At 32.3% G+C, this 13,289-nt stretch overlaps 1 protein-coding gene across 1 annotated transcript in view; it reads right to left on the reverse strand.

Annotated features, from left to right (window-relative positions):
• Positions 1–202: 202 nt before the first annotated feature.
• The window catches only part of LOC111059560 (MOB kinase activator-like 2), an 84,554-nt gene continuing 71,467 nt past the window's right edge, over positions 203–13,289 (reverse strand). The window contains 3 exon segments of the mRNA XM_039425316.1: positions 203–7,027; positions 12,721–12,915; positions 12,917–13,163. Coding sequence (XP_039281250.1) covers positions 12,771–12,915; positions 12,917–13,163 — 392 coding nt within the window. The 3' untranslated portion in view covers positions 203–7,027; positions 12,721–12,770.

Raw genomic sequence — 13,289 nt, forward strand, 5'->3', positions numbered from 1 at the left:
GAAAGTTCTTGGCAGATTAACCATGATCATGTGTAAAGTTAGTTTACTAAAATAGGTCCTGATTTTCCCAGTGCCTGGGACTGATTATAACTTACTATTTCATCAATAATTATTGTACGATCAGTTGAAGCTTCTAATAATTAATATAAATTTAGCCATTGTTCCAAACTGGTATCAAAGGATAATGAATAAATAGACACTGTTACTAACAAATAAATTTATTAACACACTAATAATTACTTAGTAGCCACAATTATTAATTTTTATTTGTATAATACTACAGAAAATAAATATTTCATCTCAACCGCAAAAATTAGAGTGAGTTAATTGTGGCAACTGATGAAATATTTTCTATCACAACTATACATTTATCTGCAGTCTACATTTGTTTACAGACAGGCCTTTTCAAGTTCACTATAACTAATCAATTTCAGTAACTTTAAAATGCTAGTAATCAATCAAATAGTTCAGCTCACATATCGTCCTCAAATTGTATTACAGTTCAAAAAGAATTCGTAGGTGGTTTCCATTAAAAAGGCATTGACTAAGAAAAGAGCCATCTGTATACAAATGTTGTTCAACATTAAACCTAAATCAATGACTACAAAGTAGAATCTACATCCCGATGATATCTTCAATTAATATTACAGTAGTAGTGTGATACGGTAACAAAGTTTCGACGGAAAATAATTTTCTTTGTACAGTGAATTTAAACTACAAGTTGTCATCTAACAGTCTATCAACAGAACAAAAAATATTATCAACAGAAATTAGAAATCAAAATTCCAGTGCAAGAAGAGAGAAATTTAAGGTTCCCAGAATAATTTTTCAAATTACTGAACATTACTGAGGATGAAATTACTGAACAACTACAAGTTGTCATCTAACAGTCTATCAACAGAACAAAAAATATTATCAACAGAAATTAGAAATCAAAATTCCAGTGCAAGAAGAGCTAAATTTAAGGTTGCCAGAATAATTTTTCAAATTACTGAACATATTCAAGAATAGAAATGTACACCGGATATGTAAAATAAAGCTCTATATGAGTATAATAAGAGTGGTGGTTTGCTACGGTAGTGAAGCTTGGACTATCACAGCCAGAACAGCGGGTATCTTGGATGTGTTTGAGAGAAAAATCCTGAGATGTGTTTGAGAGAAAAATCCTGAGATGTGTTTGAGAGAAAAATCCTAAGATGTGTTTGAGAGAAAAATCCTCATATGTGTTTGAGAGAAAAATCCTGAGAAGAATCTATAGACCGGTTTGCGAGGATGGACAATGGCGCATACGTACGAATTCTGAATTGAAAGAGCTTTATGCAGAGCCCCAATTATCGGCCCACATAAAATTGATGCGCCTCCGATGGGCAGGGCATGTGCAAAGAATGCCTGAAACACGAGTGCCAACTGCCAAGGAAAGTGTTAGTTGGTCAGCCTGGAGGAAGACGACCTGTGGGGAGACCAAGGGAGCGATGGGAGGATAGAGTGCAGAAGGATGCTAATGAAATGTTACAATTAAGGGGATGGAAGAGAGCGGCGTTAGATAGAGATGGATGGAGGCGTATTTTGGTTGTGGCCAGAGCCCGATTTGGGCTGTAGCGCCATTGGAGATTGATTGATTGATTATATGCCTTTATTAAGGCGTATCTCGGCGTCCTCTCTGCCACACAACCGTTTAGAGAGAGAGAGAGAGAGAGAGAGAGAGAGAGAGAGAGAGAGAGAGAGAGAGAGAGAGAGAGAGAGAGAGAGAATAATTTTTCAACATTGAATTAAAACATATTAGATAAACCAAAACATATGGAATCAACGGTCAATCTTAATATTGAATCTTCTAGGATATAATCAAAATATCTATTTCTTATTTTCAGAGTCTTGAAGGTTTGTAGAGTGATTAATGAACATCTCAAGTCTCTTTAAATATTGTAGGTTTATTTTCCAAAACAGGCTGTCCAGCATTATCAATAAATCAGTAAATTATAATCAGATTTATTTTCTAGTCACGAATAAATAAGGATTTCAAAAACTGAATAAGACATTTAGATCTTCACTGAAAGATATTGTGAAACAATTATGATGGACGAAAAGGGAAATTGCATTGAAATAATAAGGCTAAAGACTAATTTGAAACAAGCTAAAATTGTAAGTTCAAAACGTCAGTTTATACGCTTAGTGTCGGTTGCACAAAAGCCGGTTAAATTTTAACCATGATTAATTCCACGAGAACCAATCAGAGAATGCCTTTTTGATAAGACAGCTTCTCTGATTGGCTCTCGTGGAATTAATCACGATTAAAACTTAACCGACTTATGTGCAACCGACACTAAGCGTATAAACTGACGTTTGAACTTACAATAAATTTAGCTTGTTTCAAAAATTCAATAGAATCTCCCTCAGTATTTTCAATCTAAACTCGAATTTCTGCCCAAACAGGTTTTATTCATTTATTAAGGTGCGTACAGGTATACGCGCCGCGAACATGAGCAATTCACTTTTAATCAGCTGATGCCAAACATTTTATATCTGTATCTTACCGTTTCTGTAAAAATACAGATATAGTCAGCTGATAAAAAGTGAATTGCTCATGTTCGCGGCGCGTATATCTGTACGCACCTTTAGGTTAACACAAACAATAACAACGACCGGAAAACAAAAAAACAGGCTATTGACCAAAACTTATTAAATTTCCTAATCTAGTTTTTGTAACCTTTGGGATTATTTTCCTTGATAATGATTTTTTGTAATGTTCTTTAGGATATGATTGTGATTTCAAGTTATCTTTTTAATTATTTTCGTGATTATGATAATTTCATGCTCTGTATATACTGTAAAAAGTGCAAAATTTTCTTTTCCTACAGTTACGTTGAAAAGTGGCCATTGCTGCACTGATTACAGAACGCAAAGAATCACTTTTCCGCTCTAGTGCGGGAAAAATTTTTCTGCACTCCAGATTTGCAACATGGCAACGCAAAATACTTAGTAGGTTATATGGAGCAACAGTGCAGCAAAATCAAAATTAAGTTGGTAACAGTGACTGCTGTGGCTGCTATAGTGAGCAGAGGTGCAACCAAGCACAACGCGCTAATTATTATTTTCATTATATATTATAACCAACGACAACGAGGACTTTAGGATTTTAGGATTAAGGTTTTTATCAATAATAAAATTACACAGAGAAACATTTGATGCATTTCAGGCAATTTTACCCATAATTACCCACTTTTCATATTCAATGGTAACTGTAGGAAAAATTTAATGTGAAATACGTGCGCAAAGTTCCTCTGCTGCACTCAAGAAACCATTCCGCCCTCGCCTACGGCTCGGGCGTAAACGTTTCTTTCGGTGCAGCAAACTGTCACTTTGCGCACTAGTTGCACAAATAACTATTTTCTACAACTGCGCGTAAAAAAAGAATTTACATACTCAATTCTCCTCGTAAAACAGCTTATTTCTGAGGAGAATCTACTTTTTCGTTCGCTAACCACACAATAAAACTATTTTGACAGCGTCGAAAACGAAAATATTGCATCTGAAAATTTTTTAAGCACTGGAATTTTGATTGCAGTAGTTATTCGAAAAGAGGGAAAATGTATTTTATAATCAAATGTTAGATTAGTATAGTATATCACGTTTGAAACTAAGACCAAAAACCTCACTAATCCTTATGAAACTAAGATCACAATAACAATTAAAGGTGCAGAGCACATACCACATACATCATACAGTCCGCATACTCACAACGTAACATTCAACAATGTGCGACATTGTATGAATCTATTTACAATTTTTCATAATTTGAAGTGACCAATATTCTATACAATCCATCGATTATAAAAAAATTACAATCATTTTTCATACAATATATTTACATAATGAGGCTAGTGAATGGTTCATCAAACCATTCACAGTTTTTATCAATTTTTCTTTGGTAAAAATTGTTTGTGATTTTATGAGTGTGAAAGTTACCGTGTTAATAATAAAAGCCATCAAAACTACTGAAACTTATCAGTTAGAAACACCTTTTAATAGTATAAGTGCCGATTGCACAACATCCGGTTAAATTTTAACCCTGATTAATTCCACGAGAACCAATCAGAGAAGCCGTTTTTTCAAAAAGGCCTTCTCTTATTGGTTCTAGTGAAATTAATCACGGTTAAGATTTAATCGGCTGTTGTGCAACCGGCACTCAATCTTGTGAAGTTATAATTTGATTGAATTTCCACATTGTATTGATAGAACAATCATACAAAAATTGTTTACAGAAGGTGATTAGATAATCTTCAAATTTTCAAATCATCTCCATTGAATTATTCAACTCCACATATATTTTTGTAGCAGATCAGCACGAATTGCAAGATGGTAAATACCGACAGCATGCAGGCTGAACACACACAATGCTCGATAATAATAGATTTAGTGAAATTGTAATATGATTTCTATTGACAGCATCTAGCTATCTTATAAGACACCAATTATTGGCGAATCGCAGATTCGAATTTGATTACAGAGTTATTGAAAGTAATTCAGATACAATCATATATTTATAATTTCTCGAAATATGCCTAAAGTTATACACAAAAAAGTTTTTCAACAATGATAATAATTTATTTGTGCAAATTTATGAAGTTTAGTTCAGGTGCAGTACTAAACAATTATTATCCTTTCATCACGAGTTATATTGTAGAAGTCACTTCAACTTATATCATGGAAGAATAGTGTATATACAGAATAACGACAAAAATAAACGCTTTTTGATACTACTAGTTTCTACATCCATTTCTCAGTTGCTGAGGTTAATGATTTATTAGATTAGTCTTCCTTACAACTCAATTTGGTTATAACTGATAAACGCGAAAGAAATAAGCACAAATAAAGCATGCACTTTATAAGTAAAGGTTCAGAAACACAAACGAAGATAAAGTAATGGGCACTATGTGATACATAGAAAATTATACTTATTAGAATAGTTGACTCAGGTCAGAAAATAATATTTAAATGTTTAAATACTAAAACAGTTGGCAAAGTTAAGTCGTATCCACACTGAACAAATGTTCGACATACATGTTTGTTGAGGAGCTCAGGACAAACATTTTAAAAAGTTTGGACAATCATTGTTTGTCAAACAAAAAATTACTATTTTTCCAAACTTTTTCAGTGTTTCTGTAAAACATTATAACTGTTCTTCCCACTTACAAATATTTTGTTTGGTGACGCGTCCACACTGGCCACAGGCAAACATTGTTTGTCAAACATAATAAAATTTGCCCAAACTGTTTCAACAAACATGCTTGTCTAACATTTGTTTAGTATGGACCCGGCTTAAGAGTTGATTTCTGATACCTAGTGAGTAAGTTAGTTCTGCACCAAAGTAGGTAGCCTACATCAACGTTCATGAACGAAAACTATGATATTTTGAATAGTTTGCTATATAGTTTTCTTGCAGTAGACAGGTGTAAGATACACTATTATTATAGAGTGGAATATAATTCATAATTATTTCCAGACAGGATATTTTCGTGTTTTAAGCAACTAGTTTAAACTAACAAGAATCACTTCATTCTAATCTTGAAACACAATTCTATACAAATTTAGACAATGAGAACGTAAGATAGACCTAAATATTCTGACTAGATTTCATATCGATTTAAAACAATAATCGTAAACGATCGTTCTGATCACGTCACACTTATAGAATAACAAGAAAAATAATAATCAAGCAGAAAGTCCTAATCCATAATCAAGCACAATCATTTTTTACACTCAGTTACTCACTCACACAATCACTATTCAGTACACACTAGAAAAAATATTTCAAATTTTTCACAGTCGCACAATTTTCGAAAGATTGATTCTAGTGCCTAAGTTTTTTAATTGACTACAATCTATTTTCTCATTCAGAAATAGAATGGGACTCATCCCAATTGGAAACAAGTATCTAAATAATTACGGTTAGTTCAATATTTTAATAAAGCTTCTTAATTCTAAATATTGTGGGACTTCTAAAGCTTCTAGGCAATCAAGACGATGCTCTAATTTCGACAATATAGAATCTGAATTAAATTTGAATTAAGACGAAACTCTAATTTGAATGTAATTGTATTTTCGCATAGATGTAGCACTTTGGAAATACTAAATTACTAAAATGATAATACAGAAAATAGATTAAAGCTCATTAATAGCAAGCAAATATGAAAACATATTAAAACAATTATTGCAAAACGATCATGTCTTGAAGTGTAAAATTCTTGAAATTGTAATATTCATGAATTGTGATTATTCTGGTCATAAAACGTAATTGGCTTGACAAAACCTTAGAATATTACCAACACTATCCTACAACAGGATAGTAAGATAGTTTTTCAGAATAATATGTGAATACAGTATGACGGAAAAGGTTGACATTGTGAATGATAAGATCTGCAAGATTTCTTTTGAAAGTATGTAGATGTTTATCATCAATGTAGTAGTAAGCATAAACAAGACGTTTCAATTTCTTTAGAATGAGAAATTCTATAAGACTGGAAAATACATCAACAAATCCATTGTAAATGAAGGAAGAAATACATCTAGAATAATAAACGATATCCTTAGTATTGTGTACGTTGTCAAGAATTATGATAGTTAACAGCAAATAATTCAGAATCAAATGAATTAATTTTGAAAACTTTTTCATCAATAAAATTTTGAATGAATACGTGAATTTTGAAATAGTACAGTATTTTAAGTACTACTATACATATTAACATAGTCCTACTATTCCCAAATTATATTACAATTTCTATAGCACCAAGGGATGGATTATTTTTACTCCAAAAAGTTTATGCTAAGTACATTCAAACAGATTTAATACAATTGAAAATACTGTTTATTATCATGTTAAAAAAAAGAGAACCGGACTTTTGATATGTGAGTTGGAAATACGTTTATACAAGCTTTACTAACAAATTCGTAAATTATATATTGGTAGGGAATTTTTGTGAAGAGTTTATTGTTATTCATGGTTTGTGGCATCTTCTTCATAAAGTTCCAACTAGAGAACAGAGTAAAAACTTCAATTAAGGAGAATCACATGCAAAATGGAATGTCTAAGATATCTAAATAAAACAAAAAAGCTAAAATGACAACCATTAAAATCACAAAACAATCATTTAAAACTCGCATAGTAACAATATACATTATAAAGGTGGATACTACAATTTCAAGTAAGTTTATGTACAATAATTTAACTCCTTAGTTCATAAAACATGTGATTTTTAATAATCCGAAAGACATCATACACACTCACTCAGTAATCCATGCACTTGATTTATAAGTATTAGATTTAGTGAAGGCATTTTGTTAAGTAAAAGAAAAATAGCATCACTGAGTAAGCTGACTAAAAACTGACATTTTTTTTCTATTTTATTCAGCTTAAGAACATAATCTCAATCAACTTTTATCAACTTTATTTCCTACATCAAAATAGACAAGTGCAACCCAAGCAATCTGATAAACAGATTGAATATTGACGGTAGCTTATCGAAACTATGTATCGCTGAATAACTACTATTATCAGAAATCATAAACATTCTACAACAGAGACTCTACGTGAATTGAAATACAAACAAAAAGTTACTGCAAATGAATGATTCAATAATGTAATATGTTTAAGCATATTCTACTGAAAGTCTATAGTAACTTTAGTTTAATAAAATAATATGAAAAATCTTAAAGCACCCTTTATTTTTAAAAAAACTTCAAAATAGTTTAACATTTTTAATAGTTTAAAAATAAAGGGTGCTTTAGGATTTTTCATATTGTTTTATTAATTTAAAAAGTAGTCCATGTGAATGAAGTGTTTTTTTAACTTTAGATTGAACAACTATTGAGGACGCTCAACAAATAAATGTTTCACTTCAAGATTAAAACATGAGTCTCATTGTAAACATTACTTTAGCGTAATACTCTACTTATAAGAAATGATAAAACTGATTGAAGTATTTGCTTCTATGGTAGGTTTAGTGATTGGAAGACACTTATAGAATTGGAGGCTCGTCACGAGACTTTCGTAGTCGGTAACTCAAAAGCCAACTTGAGGAAACAGACACTCAGGTGTGGGTCTTCACGTCTCCCTAACAATAATCCTAATTATTTACTTTTAATAGCATTGGTGGGCAATGAGCTTTCAATTCATCTCCAAAACACTTCAGATAATTGAGAACAGTACAATCATTTACCAGTTAGATTATTTTCCAATCTACACATCCAACTATTTACTGGATCAACTGAAGTTTACAGTAAATTTTTAATTTTCAACAGTCTATAGACCTTGGAATACATTACATTAATTTCCATCTCTCTAATGATTCAATTGTCTGTAAATGTCCATAGAAATGACATGTATGAAGCACTTGTGGAAACTTCTTATTGCTAAACTTCTTAGATAATTTTGTAAGTTATTTAGGTATTATAAATATCTGTAAATTTATATCATGAGATGTTGGAATTATAAATGTTGATCAAAAATTATTACATGAAGAACTCAAATTCAAACTTTAGAATATGAATTGATGATTACGGTACAATATATTTAAATATTATTTTTCACTTTTGAAAACGATAAGCTCAAGATCTGGAGGCTTGAGAATAGGCATATAGTGAGGTCCACGTTATAATGGCAGTGGATAAAGATAGAACAACAGCGTTGCCTTTTACCTGCTTTAATTAATTACATTTCTACATTGTCAAAAACAGATTTGGCATTGTTGCGAAGCTAGAAAAGGATAGTTCTACCTGCTTTGTCGAATGATAGACGAGGATAGCAACATCAAAGTTAATACAATACTGTCATTATAACGTGGAACTCACTATACTAGTAATTTGAAAGTTAACATTTCTATACAGCGCTATTCTCTTATGAACGAAAACCCAACTATATAACAATGTATCTATGAAGTTTCTAGTGTCAGGGACAGAATTTCAAATACTGATCATGTTAGAGAATTTTCAAAAATCCTAGAACAATAATTGATTTGAAAAGTAATATAACAAGGATTTATTCACGATTAAGCATGAGGGAAATTACTGATTACATATCAAATATGAAGTGAAGAAGTGTCGATATTTGTGGATAAACGAAACTATGTTTTTCAACCGCAAATTAAAAGTCAAGTGAATGTTACTTAAAGAGTTCTACAGAGTGATTGTTCTCTACAACATCAATAAATACTTTTCAGCAACAGTCATATATTATCAAGCATCAATTCGTCTCAAGCTATCAATTTGGTGAACTAATTACAATGCAAATTATGGATGAAAGTGATGAATATAGAAGGCTCATGTGAAAAATGTCAATATACAGCTTCACACAAAAAGCTGAGTTGTTTAAATAACTAATCTTATATAATTACAATAATATACTTTTCATCATACAGTAATTATATTAATTCTCTATAATATAAATAACATTCAATTATAATTATAGTTAACAGTTTATATCTATATTATAACATTTAGTCTCCGCCAAAAGATTCAGGCACTCCTTATTTCATTGATCACCCTATATAAGTACATAAGAGTAAGTACTTGCACATAATGGTTTTTTACTGAATTAATTAGGATAAAAGGTAATTTAATTAACATCGATGAACAAAATGAGGTGGTTTCAAATTATTTGGCTACTAGTGGCTCGGACACATTCGATAGTAACTGATTAAATACATTATTCATTATTAAAAAAACAGATTTAGTTATCAAATCTATGCATTGGAACAAAAGGAATTAATCATGAAAAACTAATAGCAATTTGAATCTTTCGAGTTTCGATTTTTGAATAATCATCAATATTATACCAAAAAAGTGTAGACAACAACCAAGATTCATTACAACATTATTTGAACATCAGTTATAATTAGTACAAAGTCATGGTGTTTTGTTATATTTATCCCGACCATAATCAATTCGATTATGTTTAAAAAAGGTATGGGGCCTCGACCTCAAACCTTTCTTAAGGCTGTGCAAAGGCTAAAAATTAACTTTCTACTGGTGATATTTTTCAAAGTTTTTCGATTTGAATATCATTCAAGCTATCAAAATTAAAAAGTTTTCTTAGGAAAACATTTTTTTCCGATCATTACTTTTTGAGATATGAGCGCCTAAAGTTTAATTTTTTGGGACAGAACATTTCAAATTCGGTAAGATATAAGTCCATGAGATTTAGAGGATAGATTCTTTATGGTATTGTTGATCTAGTAAAACAAAAAGTTTCTAAAAATATCAATTTTTTAAAAAGTTATTCGATTTACCAAAAATGACCAAATATTTTTGGTAATTTTTAGTAAATCGAATAACTTTCTCAAAGATTGATATTTTTAGAAACTTTTTGTTTTACTAGATCAACACTACCATAAAGAATCTATCCTCTAAATCTCATGGACTTATATCTTACCGAATTTGAAATGTTCTGTCCCAAAAAATGAAACGTTAGGCGCTCATATCTCAAAAAGTAATGATCGGGAAAAAAATGTTTTCCTAAGAAAACTTATTAATTTTGATAGCTTGATGATATACAAATCGAAAAACTTTAAAAAATATCACCAGTAGAAAGTTAATTTTTAGCCTTTGCACAGCCTTAAAACCATTGTAAGCTATAAGACAACTCAAATATTAATATTGTTTAGTAAATAAAATCGTTTGGTCTATGATAAAATTTGTTTGATAATAGTAACTTACATTATAACTTGAGGAAACATATTTAATGAATATTTTATCAGTATCCCATAACATTGAGAACCTACGTCATTTTGTTCAAGATATAACAGAAAAAGAGCGCGACTGCCGTGGAAGTACTTCGGAAAATATCAATGATAAAAATGTTATCTCAGTCATAGGTTAAAATTGCAGTTTTCGTTTGTTATTTGACAGGGTCAAGTAAAAAACGAGTGGAGGTAATGTTTCGATAAATTTCAACTATAACATTAATAGGTTGAAATGGGCTGACAACGGCCAACCTATTGATAGATCACCATTATTTCAGAGGAACAAATAATTAGTTTATTCAGGATGAGCTTATTGTCTCGCTGGAGTATGCATTGCACATAAATGTCACATGCCTTCTGAAAAGAACTTAGATTCAGGATTTATTAGAACTTGCAAAAGTCATTAAATACAGGAAATAATGTAGGCTTACTAGCTTCTGAATTGCTCTGAAATGTGGGGTATTGAGTATATTTAGTTAGTTTAGTTATATTTTTCTTATGTTAGAATACCGGGGGCCGTAAACTAGATTGATTCTGATTGGTTCGCTTCCTATAAACCTTGATGGTTCATTGGTTTGCTTCCTATAAACAGAGCTTGTCTGATCGTTAGAGTCGTTTTTTTAAACGCTGATAAATTGACCGCTCCAACCTTGTGGGAAGGCTTTAGCATTGGAGCCTAGTGGGAAGGCTTTAGCATTGGAATAGGTGAGACGACCATGTGACACCAAACGCACCAAAGCGCAGTGTATTTTTTGTCCCCAATTGTATCGTGTACGGCCTAGTGTGACGTCATGCTGAAGAAGTCTTCATACAGGGAAAATAGTAGCCTCAACTGAGCGTCCACTAGCTGGGGAAACACAGAATCAAAAATGCCATGAGCATTTGAGTTCCGGACATTTCCAAGTCCACTTTCCCTTAGCAGAGATAGTAGCCACTACTAGTCCAGTCCCTGTGTGCTCAAGAATCATATCAAATTATAATATTGACAGAAGTATGGATTGAGCATCCAACATCAGTTGGATGAATATTGAAAGATTATAATGGCAGAGGAATGGATAGAGCATTCAGAATTACATTGAAATGGAGATTAAAATTCTTAAGCTGGGTTTACACCGAAGTTATTAACAAAATGTTAATAACTTAATCCTTATAGATTCAATTGGATTGAACGGAACTTGACAAACACATATGTTCATCATGTGTATGATAAGATATGTTAAATCTAATAGAATCTATAAAGATTGAATTATTAACATTTTGTTAATAACTTTGGTGTAAACGCAGCTTTTCTAAATTTTTATCTTTTTTCATAGAACCACTAGTACCCTTTTTTGTGGTTCATTTCGAGTTTAATCCACCAGCACCTGATTAAATCCAGTATAAGCTTTCACTGTGCAGACGTTTTGAAAGAGATAGAAAGGGACTAGTGATTCTATAAGAAAATAAATCATCAAAAGTTACATAGAGGGATGGATGGGGAACCAAAAATCTGATGGGGAAAAAGGTTATACTTTAATAATAGGATTGAAACTGTAATAATGGGTGAGAATTACTTCAAATATCCAATGAAAGCTATATAAATAGAACTAAGGACTTCTGCTACTGCTAAAGCTAATTAATTGTGATTGATTTAATTTAATTTAGAAGTATTTTTTTAATTTAAAAATGATTTTTGTGTGTTTTGGATTGTGAATTAAGTGTGTAATTTATGAATGTTAAGTGACACATAACCTAGCTACATTTGGACTAAATTAGAATTGGAACCGTTTTGGGCTTATAAGCCTGTGGTAATTTTCTGTAAGTTGTGTGATTTTGGATGATTAAATGATTAAATTAAATACAGATTTCATTGGATATTTGAAATACAGTAATAATATTTCCAGCAGTTGGTTCACGGCAATTTCTAATAAAATCTAGGATCATAGTAATCATATGCAATAATAGGATTGAAGCTGTAACAATAAGATAAAAATGAAGGCAGTAGTACTTGCAGGCGGCAGCAGATTGAGGCAGGCAGGCAACAGAAGCAGCGACATGTTAGCAGCTAGTGACTGATTTGTGCGATGACCTCAGCCACAGCCGGCGGTTGGGAGGCGGCGACGAGAAGCGACGTCTGCTCGGCTGCAGCGACCAGCGTCGTGGTGGCGACCACTTGGCTGCCGTCTGCGGCTGCGGCTGGTGGCTGCGGTTCAGTCTCGAGTATCTTGAGTGCGACAACGAGGTCGGTGAGTATTTCGGTCTCGCGCGCCTCGATCAGCTCGAAGCGGTGGTTGAAGAGTGTGAGGTGCGCGAACACGCAGTTGAGGTGCTGGTGAAGGTTGAGTAGCACCACCTCGCGGAAGTGACAGTGGTAGAGGTGCGCCAGCACGTGGAACAGCAGTCGCAGGATTTTGCGCACTATCGACTCGAACGAGCTCGGAAATTCATTGGCTGCAATTTAGTGAATCTAATTTTAGTGGATTTAGTGAATCACACTAAGGGTCGTTTGCACAGTGACAGTTTAAACTAAATTTCATTTTAAACTGGATTAAACCGTATCAAGTCTAGTTTGTAATA

Source organism: Nilaparvata lugens, chromosome 3, assembly GCF_014356525.2.
Source record: "Nilaparvata lugens isolate BPH chromosome 3, ASM1435652v1, whole genome shotgun sequence".
Taxonomy (NCBI): Eukaryota; Metazoa; Arthropoda; class Insecta; order Hemiptera; family Delphacidae; genus Nilaparvata; species Nilaparvata lugens.